Source organism: Platichthys flesus, chromosome 10, assembly GCF_949316205.1.
Source record: "Platichthys flesus chromosome 10, fPlaFle2.1, whole genome shotgun sequence".
NCBI lineage: Eukaryota > Metazoa > Chordata > Actinopteri > Pleuronectiformes > Pleuronectidae > Platichthys > Platichthys flesus.
In genome coordinates, this window is record NC_084954.1 from 21,133,477 (window position 1) to 21,155,549 (window position 22,073).

The 22,073-nt window shown below is 39.7% G+C and overlaps 1 protein-coding gene across 1 annotated transcript in view; it reads left to right on the plus strand.

The window, feature by feature from the left end:
* The window catches only part of sntg2 (syntrophin, gamma 2), a 76,204-nt gene extending 55,550 nt beyond the window's left edge, over positions 1–20,654 (plus strand). Inside the window, exons 10-17 of the mRNA XM_062397241.1 lie at positions 3,233–3,362; positions 6,070–6,108; positions 6,546–6,662; positions 9,662–9,733; positions 9,990–10,199; positions 17,686–17,778; positions 18,265–18,375; positions 18,548–20,654. Coding sequence (XP_062253225.1) covers positions 3,233–3,362; positions 6,070–6,108; positions 6,546–6,662; positions 9,662–9,733; positions 9,990–10,199; positions 17,686–17,778; positions 18,265–18,375; positions 18,548–18,676 — 901 coding nt within the window. The 3' untranslated portion in view covers positions 18,677–20,654. The remainder of the gene's footprint in view (positions 1–3,232; positions 3,363–6,069; positions 6,109–6,545; positions 6,663–9,661; positions 9,734–9,989; positions 10,200–17,685; positions 17,779–18,264; positions 18,376–18,547) is intronic.
* The last annotated feature ends 1,419 nt before the right edge of the window (positions 20,655–22,073 follow it).

Here is a 22,073-nt window from a genome sequence, read left to right on the forward strand (position 1 = left end):
ATTCGACTCCTTTAAAAAATAAGTTCTATATAAGTGTAATACCAAGATTATCTGGTTTTTATAGAAGTCTTTTGATAGGGCACCATTTATTAAGGCTTTTTCTTCAGAAAGAAGTTAATTAATAGTGATTAGTAAATAATTCATTCATTTTTTTAGATTAGTTACAAGCCATTAATAAAGATATGTTTCAGGTTGATAGATTGTCTTTTCCTCTTTTATAGAGAAATGCTGCAGATATCTGGATCAAAAACAGACTACATATTATTGTACACAACTACAAAATGTATTATGGTATATGATGTTATTATTTATTTATAAATTATTTTAAAAGAAAATTCAAAGCAATAATCACAAACAGTGCTTGAATCTATACCCTTAAGTTACTTTGACCCTCAAGTGCCTCTAAAAAATAAATAAATGTGTTTTATTGAATAAAGAAATATCTCACAGCCTGTTTAAGCTGTCAAAGAGGATCTATTAGAAAGGAACCTTGCAAATTAACATGTCTTTTCCTGTTTGTCCTTTGTATAAAGTCTTAGACCAAAAACACACCTTGTAAAACTATATCGTCAGAAATACAACAGAAGAGCAGGTTTGTATGTTTACAGTGGAACAAAAATCTTAAAAGCTAATCCAGTGACAATGTAGTTGCAATATAGAAGCGTTTCTTAAGAACGATCACAGGCAGCGATTAGTCTTCCTGTACCTGCAACTCTGAGCCGATGTAGAGACTGAGCGTTGAACATGCTATAATCAGTTACATTTGCACCAGATTACGTGCATGCATTGTTCTCCTGTAAATCTGAATCCAGTGTGGCCACTGCCAGTAATAACTATTTAAGCCAGTGGCCTATATATACATAATTATTGAATGTAAATACAATTCCATAACATTTTCAACATTCAATCAACAATCAATGGCCGGATATGTTGTTTAACTCACTAATCGGTGGATGTGGCACATTTTCCCTCTTGTTGCCATTCACACCACAACAAACAGCTGGAGTCTTCTCAAACCCCCATTTATCCTTTGTGTATCACCCTGTATGTCGACTGGGTGATATGTCTCTGCTTTGTCTCAAAGGATGTATTACTGCCTATTCAGCAAGCAGGGCACAATAATTTGTGCTGCCGGGAGTGGTTCAGATGTATGAGAAGAATCGCAGTCCGTAGATCCCATCGCTCTGGGAGGATTTCAGTCCTGCTCATTGGAGGTGCAAGGGCTTTAGCAGCTCCTCTGTGTTCTGCTGACATTGATCTGCCGGCTGTCCATTCCTTTGATTAATCTCTTGGTTTGGAGCTCTTCACTCATCGCACTTTCATCCTCTCACATTTCCCCATTACAGCTCAGTCTCAGAGGTTCTGCATTAATTGAAAGGGATCCGACTGATATACTGAAGATATCTGCATAATCTTTTGCTCACTTTTCCATTGCCCTCAAAGAGATATTTTGGCATTGCTAGTTTTAAAGTAATTCGGGAAAAGAATTATGAATACACATTGGCGATTCTTTGTGGTTGCACAAATCATACAATAAAGCTAATTTGAGTCAAGCAAATTGACTCTGCAATAATTTATACTCTTGTTAAATCAAAAAACAACATTAAGCCCATTGATAATCACGACTAGAGAGCAAGGGAGTTAGTACACAGCCAGTGGGACATAAGATTTTAACAAGCTTATTGCAGATACAGTTTGAAAGTCATGCTCACCAGAGGATTTGTTAGGAATGCTGATTTTGTACCACCTAACCTCCAGGAAGTGCTGTGTGTGTATAAGTTAGGATGATACTGTTTGGTTTAGGGGGCTGTCTTAGTAGATTTTCTCACTTCTTACTGTGCATTCAACGCCGGTCTGTAGATCCTCTGACTTTATCAGGCTTCACCTCACGTATACCTCTACAACATCTCCCCTGCTTCTCATGCAATCTTTCTTCAAGAGAATTTTCCCTCTAAAGTGTCACAAATGGGAAGCTCAGTAACGCTTGCATGTTTAGTGACAAGTATCTCAGAGGATAAAAGTGTCAGCAGCGTATAAACGCTGTGAAATTGAATGTCAGAAAGTATCACATACAGCCGATGAGTGTGATCTCTCTTAGATGACCTCATCAACACCCCATCAACACAGAGATTTAATTGTCTTAGTATAGCAGTGCGTTTAACCTCCAGGCACTTCAAGAGGGTGATGAACTCAAAATATGCAGAAAAAAAATATATTCGCTGCTAAAGAAAAATGTAATCCTCATATATTTCTGCAAATGCTTAGTGAAGTGTAATTATCTCAATCTGAACTGTAGGCTGAATTATTTTCACATGTCTAAGCCAGTCTGGGGATGTCACTTTATTTTATTTACTTTTTTAATTATCCTGTCAGTCATTATGGGATATACACTTATTTGCTTGCTAGAGAAAGAGTAAGATGGTAAAATTTACACCAAAAATGTAGCCAGCAACCTGTTAAGGCGTTAACATAATCTCCATGTCTGCCAGTCCCCTATTGTCCACTGTGGTCCTAGTAACGTTTAATGTCTTCATCCACCAATGTCCACTAGGGAGTGCATGAACCCTTATGCGGATGTCCGGATGTCTTAGTAGGAATGAGACCATGGGCATGTACGTGTGAACGAGTACCCAGCAGACACAGAACAAAGAGTATGGTCCTCCCCTCATCTTATCCCATCTTAGCTTAGAATAAAGTTAGAGTTATTCTTTTGGCTGTTTCTTGTACAGATTAAACAGACACTTTATAATGTGTTGCACTCAGCGAGCTTTTAATGTTTTATAATGTCTTAATGCTCAGGTAAACTAACCAGGTGTGGGTGGTACTGACCTTCTCATCTAACTCTCTCTTCATAAAATATCAAACCATTCTTTTAAGCTTTTGACTTCAGCCACATCTTGTATTCATCTGTACTTTTGTCCATGCTCCCTTTTAATTAGAGCCATTTTCTGAGCTCTCCTTCTTTTTATCTTGAAGAGGTATTTAATTGAAATCTATAGAATGTTGTAGACTATATAATAACTAAAGAACTGCGTCTTCAGATCCTTGGTTGTGGAGATATTTTATAATTAGGTGCAGCCCATCAGGCACATGAAAGAAGCTCTACTGCATATAAGGCAGTGATACAAGTCGTACAGCTGAAGTAACAGACTGCTTCAGCTCCACTGTGATTTTTTTTTTACCTTCAATCGACTGCAGTATACTTCTAATTTTGACCTCTGTGTTCCTCCAGGTCCAACTGTTTTGAAGTATTCGCCTTGGATGGAGCCAGCACCAATATTCTTCAATTTTGCACTGCAGCAGAAAGTACCGACTGGCTCCAAGCAATATCCTCAAATATCAACGATTTGACACAAGAAAATGTAAGTCCATCTCTCAATGTTAGAGGCCTCGCTTGGATCTTATCTTGAGTCCTGATTGAAAATGAGGGTGAAAAGTAAAGCAGAGATTGATGGGGTTTGTGATCTTTTTAAATGAAGGAAGACTTGAACTACTCATATGACATTTAAGTGCTTTTCTTGGCATTGCATTTAATGTATCTTTAATTTGGTTGCTCATGTCATCTAATTCAATATATCTGGTTATTTTAGGTAGTACAAGGGGGGCGGACTTTTAGTTTAGAGATTCACACTTGTTTATCATCCGATTGGTAGACTTCTTGTTTATAAAGACAGTATTATAGATATATGATATCATAAATATGTTTAGCCCACATTCGCTGCATGTTTTCTCTCATCACAAAGACCCCTCCTGACAATTACTCATTGAGTCACAGGCTGCCGACAAAAAACAGGCTCTCACACCTAATTAATGACTGCTAAGTAGTCATTCAGCACATGCACTCCTCTCTCTCATTTCCTCCTATTTCACTTTGATTATCACACTGATGATGCCGTGCATTTTTGGTCAGGATGCAGACGCACTCTCTGCCCGTGCTCGTCGACTGCGCAGCTGCCTTTTTTTAAATGGTGTGATTAATTCATGACTGCATCACCTAATTATTGACGTGGAGTGTGATTGCTAAATGGCCAATCAGGATGTACTTGTGTTCCTGCTTTTGGAGGGAGCAGAACTTTTGCTTTAATAACCTACAACCTTTAAATAGACTGTGACACCCCTGGGTTCCCTCATGTGGTTTTCATGGAGATGAGAGTCATCTGGTTTGGCAGAGGATTAATGGATGTCTGTCTGATGTACCTTTACAGACACTACAACTAAGATTCCAGCTTGACAGAGCAGATGGGGGACCACCATGCTGAGATATGCTGACACACAAGGGGTGCATTCAATGCAAAAATGTTTAGCACTGGTCATCAACATTTTTCTCTGTGGGTGTGTCTGTGTTCCGTACACTTTTTAGACCTTCATTTATTTTTAATGGAACAAAAAATGGTAAATCACTCGGAGGGAGCACATTAGAAAAAAGGTCAAATCTGTTATTGACAAATTTAGTTGTTTATTTTTAAACTCAAGGTAACCTCCAGTTGGGCTGCATCTTAATGTCAGCTTATCTGATACCTGAAGAAGAAGCATGTGACTGTTTCAGGACATTATTTTGTATCTGTCTAATCTTTTAAGGTCATTGCATCTCGTACCCAAGCCTTTTTTGGTTATTTAACAAGCTGGATTCGTATTTCTTTGTTAAGGAACATCACACAGACATCAAGTAATTCTCTGCCAAACCAGAGGACTGTCATCTCCATGAAAAACACACGAGGGAACCCACGGTTGTCACATTCTATTTAAAGGTTTGCAGATATTAAAACAAAAGTTCTGCTCTCTCCTAAAGCAGGAACACAATTACATCCTGATTGGCCTTTTAGCAATCAAAAGCCACTTCTATAATTAGGCAACGAAGGCATGACTTAATCGCACCATTTAAAAAAAGGCAGCTGCGCGGTCAACGAGCACGGGCCCTAGAGTGCGTCAGCATCCTGACCAAAATGCACGTTATCATCAGTGTGATAATCAAATTGAAATAGGAGGAAATGGCGGAGAGGACTGCATGTGCTGAATGACTACTTAGCAGTCATTAATTAGGTGTGAGAGCCTGTTTTTTATCACCCGACTAATGTGGGCTAAGCATGATATACGAGGAGTTACTTACTGTACATTTTTTTCAAACACATTCATACAGTGAATCTATGTGTAGTACTTATGCTCGAGGCGGTAATTTCGACACACTTTGGCATGGGGAAGACTGTGATCTAGCTGCTGATCTTGGGGGGGGGGGGGGCTGACCCAATCTAACCCCTGAGCCACAGCTGCAGCATGTCTACTGCATTTTTTGCTTGTGCAAAGAGCGAACGTGTTTGATTTGCTGTTTTGTCTCCTACCACAGCATGAAATTGATATAGTTGTATTCCTGTTTGAAAAACAAAGGCAATTCAAATGTCTCTAAAGCTGCTTTCAGACACGCTCTGAGCTGTATGTGAGAACGCAAATGGTGCTGGAGATTTCTGTGTTGATGTGCAAACGTCTTAGAGGAGAATCTCCCGGTGTGTTCTTCATGTTGAAAGCTAACCTCCGGAGAAAGTCCAGACCCAGTTGTGCAAACATTCTCTGAAATTCATGTCTGAAAACAGCTTAAATAAACTATTTTGCCTATTTGGTCTTTCGGGTAGATATAATGCTGATTGTATAATGACACTCAATAAATGCAATTTTGACACATATAAGTACCTCATATAAGATTAAGATTAAGATGCATTTATTAGTCCTAAACACATGCACAGGCAAACTCATGCAGATAGCGAAATGTAATCTCTGCTTTAGACCCATATGGTGCAGTACACACAGAGCAGTGAGCGACCATGTACGGCGCCCGGGGAGCAGATGTTGGGGGAGTAAGGTGCCTTGCTCAGGGGCACTAGACAGGGTAGGGAGACTCTTGGATTTTTGGACAGATCAATCCAGGTTCGTCTTTTGTTGTCTCTCCGTGGAGTTGAACCAGAGACCTTCTCTGCCCATAGTCCAAGTTTCTGCCACTTGTCAGACCTAATGACTGAAACGTTGATTCATGAACAAGTTGTGTTACCGACTCTCGTTTTGTCTTCATTTCCTTCCTAGATAAAGATCATCAATAAATACTGTGCTTCAGATGATCAGGTATGCTAACCCAGACCTATTGTGATCTATCATGTCTAACATACCAAAACCTTCTGATGTGACCAATGAAGTGGATGCCCCTTAAGATAACCATGATCTTACACACTGAACGTTTCCAACTGCATCCCCATAGTTTGTGTAGATGCCTGTTCAGGCAACGCCTCTCCCCTGTATGGCCTCTGCATACAGCTGCAGCTTTTGGAAGCCCTGCATGCAATCTGTGGGGCACGATGCCAAATAATTGCAAATATTCAAGTCACCTAAGCAATTAAAAAATAGTTTTAAGAACATCTTCATCTGTGAAGCAGCCGCAGGTATAATTGTGTCACAAGAGAAATGAGGTTTGCTGGGTAGGACAGATTTTTATTGTATGTCATTTTACCATTATGTTACAGAGTGGTGTAAGTGTGTGCATGTCATCCTCTCCATCTTTCCAGGTTGTTCACATGGGCTGGGCGTGTGAAAGCCCAGAGGGCAGCACTACTGGTCCAACTGCTGCGTTCAAGTTCCTGGCTCTGAGAGGACCTTATTTTTATATCTTCACAAGCCCCCCGGTAACCAGTTTTTTTGTTTTGTTCAAGTTTCCCTTACAATTCAGTTTGCCAATAAAGGAACTGTAGTTTCATGTTAAGCTCATCTGAAATAGGTTTGTCTAAAATCTGAAGAATTTCACAATGACCCACATGACTTACACACCAATGGGTAACTTAGCCTAGCTTTGCATATATTTGCTCACAGACTGGAACTGTGACAAGTCACTGAGGAGGACACTACGCTCAGCCAAGCAAGAAAAGTCCAATATTAAAAATGTACTCACTGTTTTTACACCTAAAGTCATTTTGAACTTTTTTCCTAATGGTTTCTATACCTTTATATTTACTTCTCATATATGAGGGTGTCATCGAGTTACAGCTGATTCTCAGTCAGCACTCCATCACTGCACTTTCATTTGACGCTGACACCAGCCACTTTTGTTGGAAGTGAAGTGCTTCTTCTGGCCAGGATAATGTCGCTCTGTTATTCAACTTGCGTATGTAAGCATAACGCAGGTCATCCAGGATTACACGCCTGCTGAAGACCATTGCATTTCGTCTTGAGTTCTGTCTCCCTCCAGTCTGCTCCTGACTTCATATCACACAGCACACATCGGCGATTCCCTCTATACATCAATGTTCCCCCAGGATCTGTCGTGTATACGTTTTCAGATGGTCACTGCAGCTGTTTGCTCCCATTGCAGAGACCAGAGTATGCCCTTGTTTAAGCTAAGGCTCTCAAACTGGGCTTTGTTGATACCATCAAACAAGCGTGTGCAGGGAACGGGGGCTCTTTGGTTCTGCTCTGAGGTTTTGCCACAGCAAAGAGAAAACTATCACTGCTGGAGAGTTTTCAGCAGCACTGTGGGTGACGTCTGTATTTTTTACAGGGATGTCAGTTATCAATGGTCTGTACATAAGCTTCCAAACTCTTGTTAGACTGAAATGGTCCTTTATACAGAAATATTATGAATATAACCACAGCTACCCTGTTTCATTCGGGTTCATTCTAAACCATTACCAAACCTCTGCAACATTACTTATTAACTAAATGCTTGAGGAAATGTAACTGATATTTCCCTTGAACAGAACATGCCACAGGCAAAGAATGGGAAGGTTTTTCTGATGGGGAGTCAAGAGTTTGTCTGAAATTGAGGCATTAGAAAACAACCTTTTTGAGCCCTTTTGGTGATTTAACAAAACCAGAAAGGGAAAGAAAACATTGCTTTATCCTGGGAGCAGGTGAGAGCTGCAGGAAACTTTTCAGAGACGACTGTTATTGTAGGTCATAAATTGGGACCAACAAATACTGATGATGAGGTTTTAGTGACAGAAGTAATCTGCCAGGATTTTAATGGGTATGCTTTCAACATAATAAATGTATTGAGTGGAGTGGATTTCAATTTCAGGAGGCATTATGCAGCTGCTGGTGTGAAATGCCAGAGCGGTTCTCAGGCTTTTGTTGAAAAATGGCTGTGGGCAAGTAGGTGATTTAACTGTCCTGCATCGCATTAAGGTAGTATTAGTGCTTTTATAAAACACACCCTGGAAAACAAAGTGTCAGTTAGTGTGTATGTCATATAACGATATGCTCACTGCTCATTGTAGCATGTTGAAAACTGTTATCACAGCCATTCATTTAACCTGGGGATATTGGAATCAGCACTTTAATAACTCCTCTACACCAATTGCATGGGAGAAAAAACGTATGTCTGCCAGTGGTGTGAAAGGGTCAAGATGAGTAATCTGAACCGATTTACAACCCTGCTCGATGCCTTGTAACTTCCCCTGGCTGTCAAGTCCATTGGTTTATCTTTATGAAAAGGTCATTAACATCTACTTTCATTTCAAAGTTTCCCCTGAAACTCCTGTAGTTTTTAGCATAGGGAGAAAAATTACTAGTTTATAGTAATGTACAACTTACAGTGTTCCACAATAAAAGCCCTGTTAAGAAATACAGAGTTTCAATGATATTTTAAATGGATAGAGGAGAAGTTGTGTTTCTATTAACAGTAACTTAAACAGGGCAAACGGGAGCAGATTAAAACAAGTACCACCAGTGATATTTATATCAGAAGGAATAACAAATAAATACATTTTATCTCGTCTGGTCTCATGTTACATAAAATCCGTTCTCTTATATAAATGACAATTTTATTTGTATCTATATTGTATTTAAAGCTTTTTGAGCTGCATTTCTTGTATAAAAGGTGCTATACAACCTCACTGTATTATTAATTATTATTATTATTATTATTGTTAATCTTATTGTTCATTGTTGGTTTCAGAATTTTCATAGGATTGTTTCACTGAAATGCTTCTTATATTACAGGGAAATTGTTTTGTTGACCCCACAGGATATGAAGAGGAGCTCAGGGTGGAGGTTTAGACCTGAAAAACATGATAGTGTGCAGTTTAAATGGTGACTGAATAAGAACTTTGTGCTCTGATCCTCTGATCTCCTCAGAAAATGAAATAAAACAACAGGTTCAAATTGAATTGAATGCTCTTGATATTTGGCAAGTTAATGTTTCTTTTCTGTACTCGGCTGAATTTGTAAATGAGTTCTGCACCTCAATTTATTCCTAATGTAAAATAAAGGATGATGAATAGATCCTCATTCAAGGGATATAGCTAAAGCAAGGTCCATCATCACATCGACCAAAGTACAAACAAAGCGCTATATACATATAACATGAAAACCGAACATTACTATGTGGTTACAAGAGAAGTGAACTGGGTCTGTACATTACTGTGCTTGTCGTAGCATCGAGAAACAGAAGTCTTACTTTCTTGATGTAAATATTCTACCTACTCAGGTTTGGATAAAAAGGTTAAATACATTGTGTACCCTGATACTGTCAGTTATTTCAAACATTCACACAACTAAACTACAGTGCTTGCCTCAATTTCACATGCTTTGGTATTGGCATAAGGAGGTGCTGCTAACAAGTGCAAAAAAAGAGCTTGTTTTGATTCACTGCCTCTTCATTTCACACTCCTTCATGTTTATTTCTCAGATCAGTGCCGCTGACTGGGGACAAGCTGAAACAACGTATAACCTCTATGAGGTTCTTTTCAAGGTTCACAAGGTATGTTAAGAGCGGGTGGCTGTGATGTGCACAAGGGCTGTTCAAAATGCGACCACTGCACTTTTCATCTCAGTATGGGCGGTTCTCCCTCTTTTTTACCTCCCTAAAATAGTGTGTCAGGGTGCCGACAAAGTTCAGGCCCCTTAAGTTAAAACTGAGAACTAAAATCATTGACTTCATTAAAGAAATATTAAACAAGTGCAGAGACAGCAATATCTTTTTTGCATCATGTTATGATGAAGATTCTGTGTTGCAGCTGTGGATGGCGGAGGACTGCTGGCTCCAGGCGAGGCTCTACTTGGGCCTGGAGCATTCACCTGAGCAGCAGGAAAACGAGTGTCTGAGCTTCAGCATTCTTGTCGGCCACGGCCAGAGCCACACGTTCAGGGTCGAGCTGGCCACCGACCTGGCTATCTGGGAGAAGTCCTTCCAAAGAGCTGTCTTCTTGGAAGTGCAGCGAATACGAGTGAGTGTTTCCTCAGCACTGTGTAACGGGGCAACATTTTCTGTTGGCTTAAAGGGGTTCCGGAAGCTCTCACAGCCCCTTTTCAAATAGCAGCATGAAGCATTTTATTTTAAATTGAAGACCACAGCACTTTGTGTTCTTTCAAGTGGGTTTGAGAGCCAGAAGCCAGATAAGCACTGTCGTCAGCTTCAGATGACAGCTAACACACATTCTGAAGACTACAAATTCTCAGAGTAGAACATTATCAGCCTTGAATTCCAGAGTCACTGTACAGAACTGCATTTGCTTCCTGTTATTGTGTTCAGTCCTGCACAAAGGCATTAATTAACACAACACATAGCAGCTGCATTCGTATAAGCATCAACATTAACAAAACATAATTACATTAACACAAGAGAGTATATCCATAATATAAATACAATATTGAATTACATTAAATACATTTCTAACACAAAAGACGCAAAGGCCTAGAGAAAATATGAAGTCACGTAGTCATCAGAACTAAAAGCAACACAGCCGATAGTTTCAACTTGACATACGCTTGTTTTGTAAAGATTCCTATTCGATGGAATTGTAAAAATTAACTTTTTTTCATTTTTAGCTGACATATAGGAATGTGTTCTAGTTTTGGTCAATATAACCTGACTCCTTCCTGTTGCACATCCAGTAAAATAGTCAAGTGTCAACCAAAAGAGTTTTCCATGATCATGCGGAGGTGCAGGCTGTGCGCTCATTCTGAAGCGTTGTCCATACGTTCTGCACAGTAATCGAGATTTAATCAAATCCAAGAACTAAATCGATTATTAATCTGAGGCTTCTGTCAAATACATTGCCCCTAATTTATTACAGCAAGACAGTTTCCCGTGTCAGTAGGGATTATGATTGATGATTGAATGATCAATCGAGTCCTGCTGCAGCTTTATTAGTGTTGAAGACCTAGAAGATACATTCTGCGAATTGGTCACTTCGGGTTTTTAATCACTTCTATCCTTTCCTAACACTAATTTAATGCTTCAACAGTGAGCAGTGATTGCACTTGATGAGATGTGTTTTATGTTGACACATTATGGTTTCTGGGCTGTTTGAAATTTTTTCTTATTAAGAAATTAATTGAATTTGAAATGAAACATGGGCACTACTCTGTTTTCCATAAATGTTATCGTTACTTTAAAGGCATTTAGCAGGAATAACCTGAAGAATGAGTCCTCACCTCAATGAGCCAATAAATTACCTCTTAAGCAAATATGTGTCGAGGGTAAAGGCGGTCAGCTCCCGGGGAGAGTGCGTTGTTAAGCACTTCTCAGTAGCAGCTGCCTTGTGTCCGCCAAGAGGCTTAAACATGAACATTAATTGGAAAATGTACACGCAGAGGACGATTCCTTATTTTTCTAGTTTTAACATCTTTGTGTTCGATTTGTGTTTACATTTTGTATCACTTACCTGACTGTGCATCCATTTACTGTCCACGCTTTCAGTGATTACAACTGGGAAATACCTCCATGTAATAGTAACAATAGTACAATATGTGATTTTTTTTCTTTCTTCTCCGTTGTGACTCACCAGGCATTATGAATTGAGGAGGTATGTTAACACAAGTGTAAATACAGCATGGAATATAGCAACGTTGAGGGGCCGAGATATTAAATATGTAGTCACAGTAATATAATATATAATATAGTGGTTAAAATGGGCAAGACATTTCTGCTGAGGTTTTTTGTTGGTTGCTTTATCAAAACTAGGAATAATTTAGTATTTTAAGTGATAAAAAAAATGTTGAAGATCTTGAACATGTAGATGTTAATCCTGCTAGGCTCTGCCTGCTGCACCTCTACCAGTGCCAGTCTGGTTAGGTGCAGGGTCCTCAGGTGGGGACCACTATGCATAGATGTTTTGCACCTTATCCTGGAACATCTCCTGGTGGCAGAGCAGTGAACAGGGACATCTCCCTGACTAAGCTAAGCTCAACTATCTCAGGAGCTGCTGCCTCCTCAAATCGTGTCCTCCCCTTTTTAGCCATAGCTAGAAGCTGGTCTTCTCTGTATCTTCTGAGAGTTCACTAGTGGATTTAAATAGCTCTTTTACGCATAGCTGGGGCAGGTACAATTTTGGGCTTTAAACAATAAAAGTATTTTGCACCAATCTCTACTGGACAGAGTTTTTGTTGTTAGACAAGTGGAGTGTAGAGTTGTGTAAATTTCTGGATTCTTAGATGCATCTCGATGCGGACTTGGACGACTCTTCATCGATGCAGTGACCGAACATTATCGATTCATGTTTACCGCTACGTTCATTGTTTTAGCGATGCCCCGCCATCTAGCGGAGTGTGGGTGTGGTCCCTGTGGATCTGAATAGTTCTCCTGTGTTTTTCCACTAATATTTGTACCTTAAGAAAGCAGAAAACTCAACATTAAAGTTTCAGGTTTGAACCTTTTTTTCTCCTTATTTCCTTCTCCATCTAACCAGTCTTTCTAAGGAAAAGGATGAACAGAGCTGGGAGAAGCACAAAGCACATAAGCTTCTTCAAATGAAGCACTATTGTAATCATTCATGGGTCTTATGTGTCAGTTCTTACATCGGCCTCTTATTGTGTTTTATAAGCCTACCCCTACTCTTAATTACACAATATGTGTATTTTTATTCAGGAATTAAGAAAGTATTGCACATGTAAGGTCAGAGATTTCAGGAAATGGCCAGCGGCACCTATTACAATTTTACTACATTCCCATCCTTTCGCCTCTAAAGTGCAGCCAACCAACTGTAAAGGCTGAAAGTGCGGTGAAACCAGAGGGCTTTGGCGCTCAGGACCCTTACGTTAGAACATTTATTAATAGAACAATGCAGAGCACCTGTCACAAGATATTTGAATCACTAGAAAAGTGAAATACTTTCCAGGTCAGCATGGTAACCACATATAATTGAATGGCATCCTGTTCACCAGTTGTCCTGTAGTAAGTGTTGGCATTACAGCAGAAAACACCAAGGCAGACTCTGGCCTGGGACACTGTCACTTTAGCCAAAACCATCAATCTAAAGGGGTTAGAAACCATATATAATCCACTTATGTTCACAGGGCTCATGTGGCCCCCTCGAGTTTAGAGTCTTAATTTCACTGAACTCTGTTACATTTTCTGTTGGTTCTGAATGTTCTAATGATTAAACATGGAGGGGATCTTTGTGTTTTATTTACAATAATGACATAATTAGTGCACAAGTCAGACTTACCATCTGATTACTGATATCTTTGCTGTTTGGAAAATGTGAGTGTGTGATTTCCCTGGTGTGGCTCTGTTGATAAATCTCTGTTCTATCAATTAAACATTTGATTGGACCATCAACTTCACATGATGCATTTGTTATTGATGGGACTGGTACCCATAGAACAGGGTTTTTTCTTCCCACCATGGGACATCTTTGACATGATACCAAACAAAAATAGTGTATGAATAATGTGTGATAGAAAAATTGCAGCATATAGAAGTGCTGTATGAATGTGTTTGAATGGGTCGATGAAACTTGAGCTGTCCATAAGACTTCCAAAGTACCATATAAAATGCAGTCAATTTACCATAGCAGGCCAGACTATAAAACAGGAGTTATCTTGCTATATTTGTCAGGGTTTTTCAATATCTCATACCATGTCAGTATTCTCTGTGAAATATCTTCCTGGCAAAGCCTTGTAATTGTACTTGATCTCTGTGCAGGGCCACAGTTGCAGATAGTAGTTGTCAGAGAACACTTCTTCTTAAGGCCTTTACGTCTTGATGAAGTATTATCTCAGACACTGTTGTATGTGAAGGGATAGTCGATGCTTATAGAGTTTTGGGTGTTACAATGGACGATAGAATAATTTGGGAACCATCTCATGCAGTCAACAGAAAATGAGTGGACGGAAGTGTTAGTGATGCACAAAAACAAGAGTGAAGAATGTGCAAGTTTCCTTCTGTCTTTTTTTATAACAATATCAAGCAAATCCCGATGTAGAGCTCCTGCTGCACAAGGCCACATTAGCTTCAAAGGGGAATAATAATAAGCAGAGCTGTTTGATGCTGGAGTCACACAGTTAGCTTTTTAGCCAGCTATGATGCATCCAGCCAGGATGTGACATCAATGTCAACTGTCCAGCTGCATGTGACGTAAAGGACAGTTTTGAAATCTAGCCTCACTGACGCACGCCAAACTCGAATGTGGTTTAATCTAATGGAGCAGTGTTTTGATTTTCGACTCCGACGTACAAGAATCAGACTTCTGGATCTGTAAAAATAGATGATGGATAGAACTAACGTCCCACAGTGAAGTGGACATTTAATGAGGATTGTCTCCAATTGACTATGGCGTTCAGAGTCATGGACAGTTGTCCCCCCATCAGATAAAAGCTAAGAAGAGGAAATATGATAATATAGCATTTTTTCACGCTTAAATGATGCAAATGTGGGTCAACATCATTTGGGAACGCAGTGAAAATGATGAAGGATTTCAGTTTGCCTGTGATTCTCTGTTCTCCAGCCAATTAGGCGAGCCTCCTGTGGCTTCTGAGTAGCACTGAGCACAGTCCAACGTCTGCTGACCTGCAAACTGACGTGTGTAACACACACACACACACACGATGTGTGTGTGTGTGTTACATAAATACTGCTGATGGGGTGCAAGCAGGGGGTATAACCGGATAAAATTGACTTTGATGGTCACAGCAAGACATCAAGTTTTGTCAAACATCAATTTTGCCGAGTCGCACTGGCTTAAAGGTTCAGTTTCTGGAATTTTGTGTAATCTTGTGGTGAAGTGTTATGTTGCAGCTGAATACACCCTTACCTCACACCCCCTTTCAAAGTTGTCGTAAAAAATTCATGGTGTTAAATTTGTTCAGTTTGGACGACTGTAAAAAGGAGAGGACCCATTCCCGATGTAAATATAGTAAATAAGTATTTAAATATATCCCTTTCACCTGAAAGTGAAAAACAAAGAACAAATTGGGATTTTCAAATTTTCTGTCAGTTAATATCAAAGAAAACAACTTAGTCCCCTGATTTTTTTGTTTACCTTCATGCTCGATAATGTGTTTGTTATGTGACGACTAAAGAGAGAAGATTCTCGCTGTGTCGTGGCAGAGACGTGACTTCGTCGTAAATCACTGTCTGCTCTTTAGGACATGCAAAATCGAAAGCATTTGTGATTGACTTTCAGGATAAAGAATGCATACAAACATGGCGTCCAAACAGTGCGTCTGATACTGGCTGTGTTGAGAAGCCGAAAAACCTTCCAATCAATTCCACATTGTCACACAAACAATCATTCTATCCGACATCATTCCTCTTTCATTTCGTCAGGTTTCGCATTTGTGCTTGGCTTCATCTCTCCCGCCGTCAACTCTTCTCCTATTGATCAACGTCATAGAGATGACCAAACGTGTCAGGAAAGATGGAGTTACATCAGGTTACATAGTCTGTTAGGACGCCATGAGCGGCCCCTGATGTGTAAAATAATGTATTGTCTTACCCAATGTCCATTTAAAGTTATAGAACACACCAGAAACTCCATGTCTTCAGGGGCACATTATACTTGTGGCTGGTATAGTTTAGTCTGAGTCTGACCCCAGCATCTTTTGTCTTGGGCAAAAATAATCCTCAACTACATTAATCCAGTTATTATGACAAAGCATTTGATTGTTATGCTGTGACTTTCACATAGCAAGTCCACACCTGCCCCGCCTTAACAGGCGTGATCTGCCCTAATTGTTTAAAACTAAACAGGCCGGGGCTGGTGAGGACTTATTATGTGATAACGCTGATAATACTAAACTTCCTCATCCCCTTGATCAGATTATACAGTTATTGAATATTTGTGATCCACATACAGACAAAGATTTCTGAAATTAGTAGATAAGACAGCTTTGGAGAACAATAGTCCCTATTAACATTTTTGAACAGCCGGTGAAACTTAGACTGGCATCTCAATGGTTGAAGGTGTGGCCTTGCCAAAGTGATGATAGCAGGGTGTTGTCTGTAACATTGCTTTTGGGTGAGGTTACCTGTGTGACAGAAAACGCTTGACTGTGCAAACCGCCCTCAGGTATAGATAAAGTATATCTCTTCAGGTCTTAAGTCACAGCTTCTTACTTTAACCTTCTCCTCACCCTTTATCTCTCTATTACCTAAGTGCAGCACCACACTCTCTTACCTGTCCTCTGTTTTATTTAATCCCTCACACATGCTCTTCCTTCTGTCGGGCCTGGCTAAGGCGATTTTCTTTTCCCAAAAATATTTCATCTTGCATTACATGTCGCTAATTCCCACAGAAAAAAATCCCCTGCAATTAGTGAAGTGTAGTCACTGCTCACCATGTCACAACACAGCCGTGCGTGTGGTGACAGCGAGAACTCAGCAGCTGGCCTGCCACTGTGTTTTTTCATCCGTGTCGCAGCTGAATTCATGACGCTGCTGAAGACAGGCGGGTGAAAGCCTAAATAAAAGGACTGCACAGTCCCAGGCCATATTCACCGCACACAGCTCTCTATAATTAAAATCACCAAGTCCCCTCAGTGTTCTCGAGTGAAAGGAAAAAACAAAATGGAAATTCAACAAACAGAGAATCTGAATGCCCATCTTACATTTGTATTCAAATTGAATGGACAACAGAAAAAAGAAAACATGTGGCAAGAAGAGCACTCTGAGGGATAGTGTTCCACAGAGAGCAGGACGCTCACACATCAGTGCCTTCAAAAGACCGGTGAAAAGGATTGTGAGCCATGCGCCTGTTTGTGTTGCAGTAGCAAAAGATGAATGGCTTCCAAAATGGATTTCCTCTGTCATGTGTTCTGACATTATCAGGAACCTGCACCGATTCTGCTGTTCGTCAGCAGCCCGTGCAGGACAAAGGATCAGATTTGCTCTTGTTAGAAGATCTTCCGAGCCTGACGGGTCCAACTAGCACTTTAACTTAAGCTCTCTTTGATCATATATACATAGATCATATATCTATATATATATGATCAAATAACAAGCGTAAAGTACAGTTAGAACAGTCAGTCATCTGTTTAGATGAGGTTTCATGACACAATGATTCATACACCAATTTGTTTTTACACTGGGAGCTGATTTTTACAATAACATTACTATAAGATTGTTAGCCTTATACACAATGTGTTGACCTATTACCACTTGTTATTGATACTCACATAATCCGACTTGATGCAATATGGGCGGTGGCAGAAACACTTTCTGACTGAGTGTTATAATCAATGTAACAATGGTCAGACTCATATAATCATCTTGTTAATGATAACAGCAGCAATGATTATGACTGCATTTCTCTCATGCCATGTAGAATCTGCTTCTTCTTTGTGAACTCACTGACATAATGTAAAGTGCTCCTTTAGACTCCATATAGATTGCTCTGGTCGTGGAAGCTCACAATGAGAACTGCACCATAGTATAACATTACAAAAATGTATAAGTCAGCATATCCATGGTTATCAATTGTCTGTCAACAGTCCACAAGCTACATGTGCAGCAGCCAGGGGAATGTGCTGTGCTTCACCATAGACTTTGGATCGGGCTTCACCTGCTCAGAAGGCTCTTCAAAGGTGAAGTGTAACTGAGTTAATCATTTCTCTTGCCATTCTGGCTCAGCGCTGTTCCCTCTCTGAACTTTGATGCTTTAATTCCCGCTATTGACAGCCATGTTCTCGTTCTCATTCACTTAGTCTACCATAGTGTCTGAAAAAAGAATTGAAATAAATCCGAAATATATGCATTTCCACGAAAGATACACAGATAGTGTTTAAAATGTCTCTATCAGATGAAGTGCTGTTGGTTTTATAGGTACATTGGGAGATTATTTTAGCAGCAACAGCCTTGCAGTGGAGACATTTTATTTTCTTTGAATCAGAACTGCACTTATTTCCAAGCACTATGCTCTATTGTTATAAATGATATGTTTCCTCAAAGCACGGTTGAACATTAAAGTGTCACTTCTTGATCATGATGATCTGTGGTAAGACATGGTTATGTAAATGTGCTCATTACTTAAATCCTTGTGCTGCTGTGTTGTATAATCCCCTCCCTTGTAGAGCGTGCTGTGGCGATATAAGTTCTCTCAACTTAAAGGCTCCTCTGATGATGGGAAAACCAGGGTAAAACTCCTTTTCAAGAATGCTGAGAGCAAGCAGATAGAAATGAAGGTAATGCAGTCGTTTTATTTTCAGTTTAAAGATACAAAGTTACATGTTGAGTTATAGTCATGTGTTTTTGCACTGGTTACTCAATGATACTGGTGCATTTGCTTGTATAGTGAGGAGCCTTTCCTCTAAGGTGTTTGTTCATTTCTGTCTCCTCGACTTTTTCTTCTGACAGGAACTGGAGTTTGCTAATCTGACCGCCGTTCTCCACTGCATACATTCTTTTATCGCTGCCAAAGTTGCCTCCATGGACCCTCTCTTTATGTGCAGTCAAAGCTTCCCCGGAAATTACATGAACTGTTGAGAACTCATCGTCATGTGCACCCAAGGCAGCATTTTATGCACAGAGCCAGCTGATATGTATATCTTGTTCTTGCTATTTTTGTATGAACTCCTGAATAACAAAGGTTTGTAAAAGATAGTAGAGTAGATAATGTATTGGGAAATGTTTGGAGGAAGATGTTGTTTAATTTGTATTATTTAATTGAATTTTTGCGCAAAAAAGTTGTTCCTTTCATTACACAATGAACATCGATTCTGATTGCAGTGGTATAATCTGGCCCCAGTGACCATACGGTGTGACAATGCCAAACAATTAACAGCATGACACAGATTTCCAGATAAATCAACTGTTACTGTGATTAGCAGAAAATCGGTGAAGACTTTTTCATCTTGTGAGAAATTACTTTTTCTCTGACTACATGAATCTGATGCTGGTTAACTATGACAAAAAAGTTCACATCTGCCTCAGACTCTTTCCTTTCAATTCATTACAGAGCTGTAATGAAACACTGATGTTTCTTTGTTCCCAGCTCCTCTGCTTTACTTACTTTTCTTTTGTCTGTTAAGAGTGAGAGAAAATAACACAAACACGCAGTACAATTATCCTCCAAATGCCTGATCACTCAGACGAAACACATGAATCTTCACAGAGTGCACTGTTGGACTACTTATTGTTTTATGGACCTGTGAAATGGTCAATACATGTTTATGAGCATCACAAAATGTATAGTCCAACAATACTTTCTTGTCTAAAGAAGCACGAACAATTATTTAATCTGGATTTATTTGTTATGGCAGCAAACAGGAAGTCATCTTGCTTAGCCAGCAGAAGTTCATGGACATAAATGATCTCGCACAAGCTGGTTAAAGCTAGGGTGGTAGTCTTTTAAATGTTAGCAAGAGCAGACCACACTGAAAAAATGCAACAGATACATCCCAACCCCTCCCATCAGCCCTCTCGTCAAACCTACGCCCCCAAAACACATTAACGCACACTGCATGACAACCACTACAACGGGCAGAGTGCGTGCCAGCAGTTAGTGAGCCAGTACGACAGCCAATCATTTCATTCAGTCTCTCTTGCGAGGGCCACAGTCTCCAGCTTTTTTTCTTTTGTTTTTAGACTTACTTTATTGATGGCTATTGTTCTTTTAAGCTATTTAGTATCAACAAATAAAGTATAAAGTGTGTAAGAAACAACTTACCAACCTTACCTTTAACACACAGTGTGTGCTGCCAGTACACCATGAAAAACAAGATCCTCATCAGGTGAGTAATGACATAAGATTGTTGGCCGAACTAGGTCACGGGAGGCAGCACTTCACATGATGTTTTTCCCGTCACCAAAAAGATTGAACTCCTTTTGTTAGGCCCATTATTGTTTTGAGGTTTTATAACCAGTCAGGCAGGCAGACACCCTAGCGTGTCATTGACCTTTGTCAAATGTTAACAAATAAGCAAGGCCTAAAACACCTAAATCTGATTATTGGTTTACATTACTAACACCATTTACTGCCAAGGAATGTAGTTTGGGTTTGTTGTGGTGTGTTTATGAGACCGCTATGGCAACCACATGGTGGTTTAATAATCTTCATTACATGATACTTTATTGATCAAGTGTTACATTCCAAATAACACCAAGAGAACAATAGTTGTCTTTTTTAATTAGAGGCACCTGCCCTATCCAGGAACACTGGGCATGGCTGGCCCTGGGAACCGCCGCCCTCTTTTTTTCAATTTGGACTTTTATGCTAGTGACAATGTCAGTCACAGAGGATACAGGGTCACTTAGAGAATCTGTGATCAAGGCTTATCAGTGAGCTGAATCTGACATAATTATACCTTTCGCGTGTCTTTGTTCAATGAATACAAAATAAACCCTAATATGTTGAAAAGGTCTCACTAAGCCTGTTTCCTCATTTGAAAGTGGAGCTTTTGACACTTCATGTTGCGTGAAGCATGAGCATAATTGAACCAAATCCACTTCACACACGGTTTCATGGCAAAGATCCTTTTAACTTGAATTTCAAAGTTTTCCTGGTGCACTAAACAAATGAAATAAAAAATTATTTGGATGTTACAATACTCTTTCCTCATGCTTGACTGTAGTTTTCAAATCCATCTTCACGGTGTTTATCTCTCTATTGTAATACAATCAATTTCAACAATATGTATGTGCTAAGTAAATACAATCTCAACAGGTATAATTACTTGTAAGTGTAAAAGGGAAACATACCTTGTTAGCTATGGCCCTGTCGAGCAAATACTACACCTCTCCTAGGCTAATGTGTTAAATAGTACATTAACTAACTTCAGTTTACATAATTTTGGAGTTCACTGACTTAAATCTAAGGTCCTTCTAATGAGGCCTTCATACCTATGTATTGCAGCTTGGCCACAGTATAAGTAGAATGTTATTGTAGAACCAGTTTTCTTTTGTTATGATGGTGTTATATAATGTATGACAACTGTCATCTCACTGACAGACAGTAAGCCTCGGCCTTGGTGTGTTTAAGCTTTCAAAGTCACCCTCCATAAGTGAGTTATCAAAGGCATCATTAGGAAACTTAGAGGGATAATGCAGGGGGTGAGTGGCTGCTGGGCCATTACTTTTAAATGAGCCAACTGGGAAATTGGAGAGGGGACCACATTGGCAGAAATGACCATAATGTGGATTCACCACCTCCTGATGGTGAAAAACTGAGCCTTAGCCTACTAATGGTAGAATTGACTGTCCTTACATCAGTGGCGGCTGGTTATAAGATTTACACAATATCAATCTTTTCATTGAAATGTTTTAGGTCTCACACCCCCGTCGTTGTCTGCAATACCTCTGTGCCGACACGTTAGAACAGCCAACAGCGGAAGCAGTTACCAACACTGCATCCAGTTAGTCAACTTTGTTTCTCATAACGAGCGGGAAAAGCCCTGGGAGTAAATTCACCCTCTGGTCGGTCTGGACCAAGCTGCCTTTCTTTTTCTTTGACTAAACGCCTTCTGAAAGAAATTCCCACATTTGCCGCAGTTCCATTTGAAGTCACCACATCTTTCAGCTCACAGCTGAAGTAACTCAGTAACAGCGTCGAGGGTCGATTTAGATCAAAATAAATATTAAATAATAAATAATAAATCAATACCTATTGGCTGTAAATTAAAGTGGGAGTGTCCAGAGCGCAGAGAGCTTTGTAAAATCTGCACCAACCAATTAAAGATCAGCCTCAGGCCTTGTGGCAGCCAAAACCTTAAAAACCCACATTCACATCCACTTGGCCGGAGCCCCGCACCAGGAACTATCTATTTATACAGAAATTAACCAAACACAATTTGGAAACAAAATATATTAAATGCCTACAGGCACTATTATTATCAAATAAAAGTATGTTTAAAAGGCTTTATTTTCTCAGGATGTTGGCGCAGGC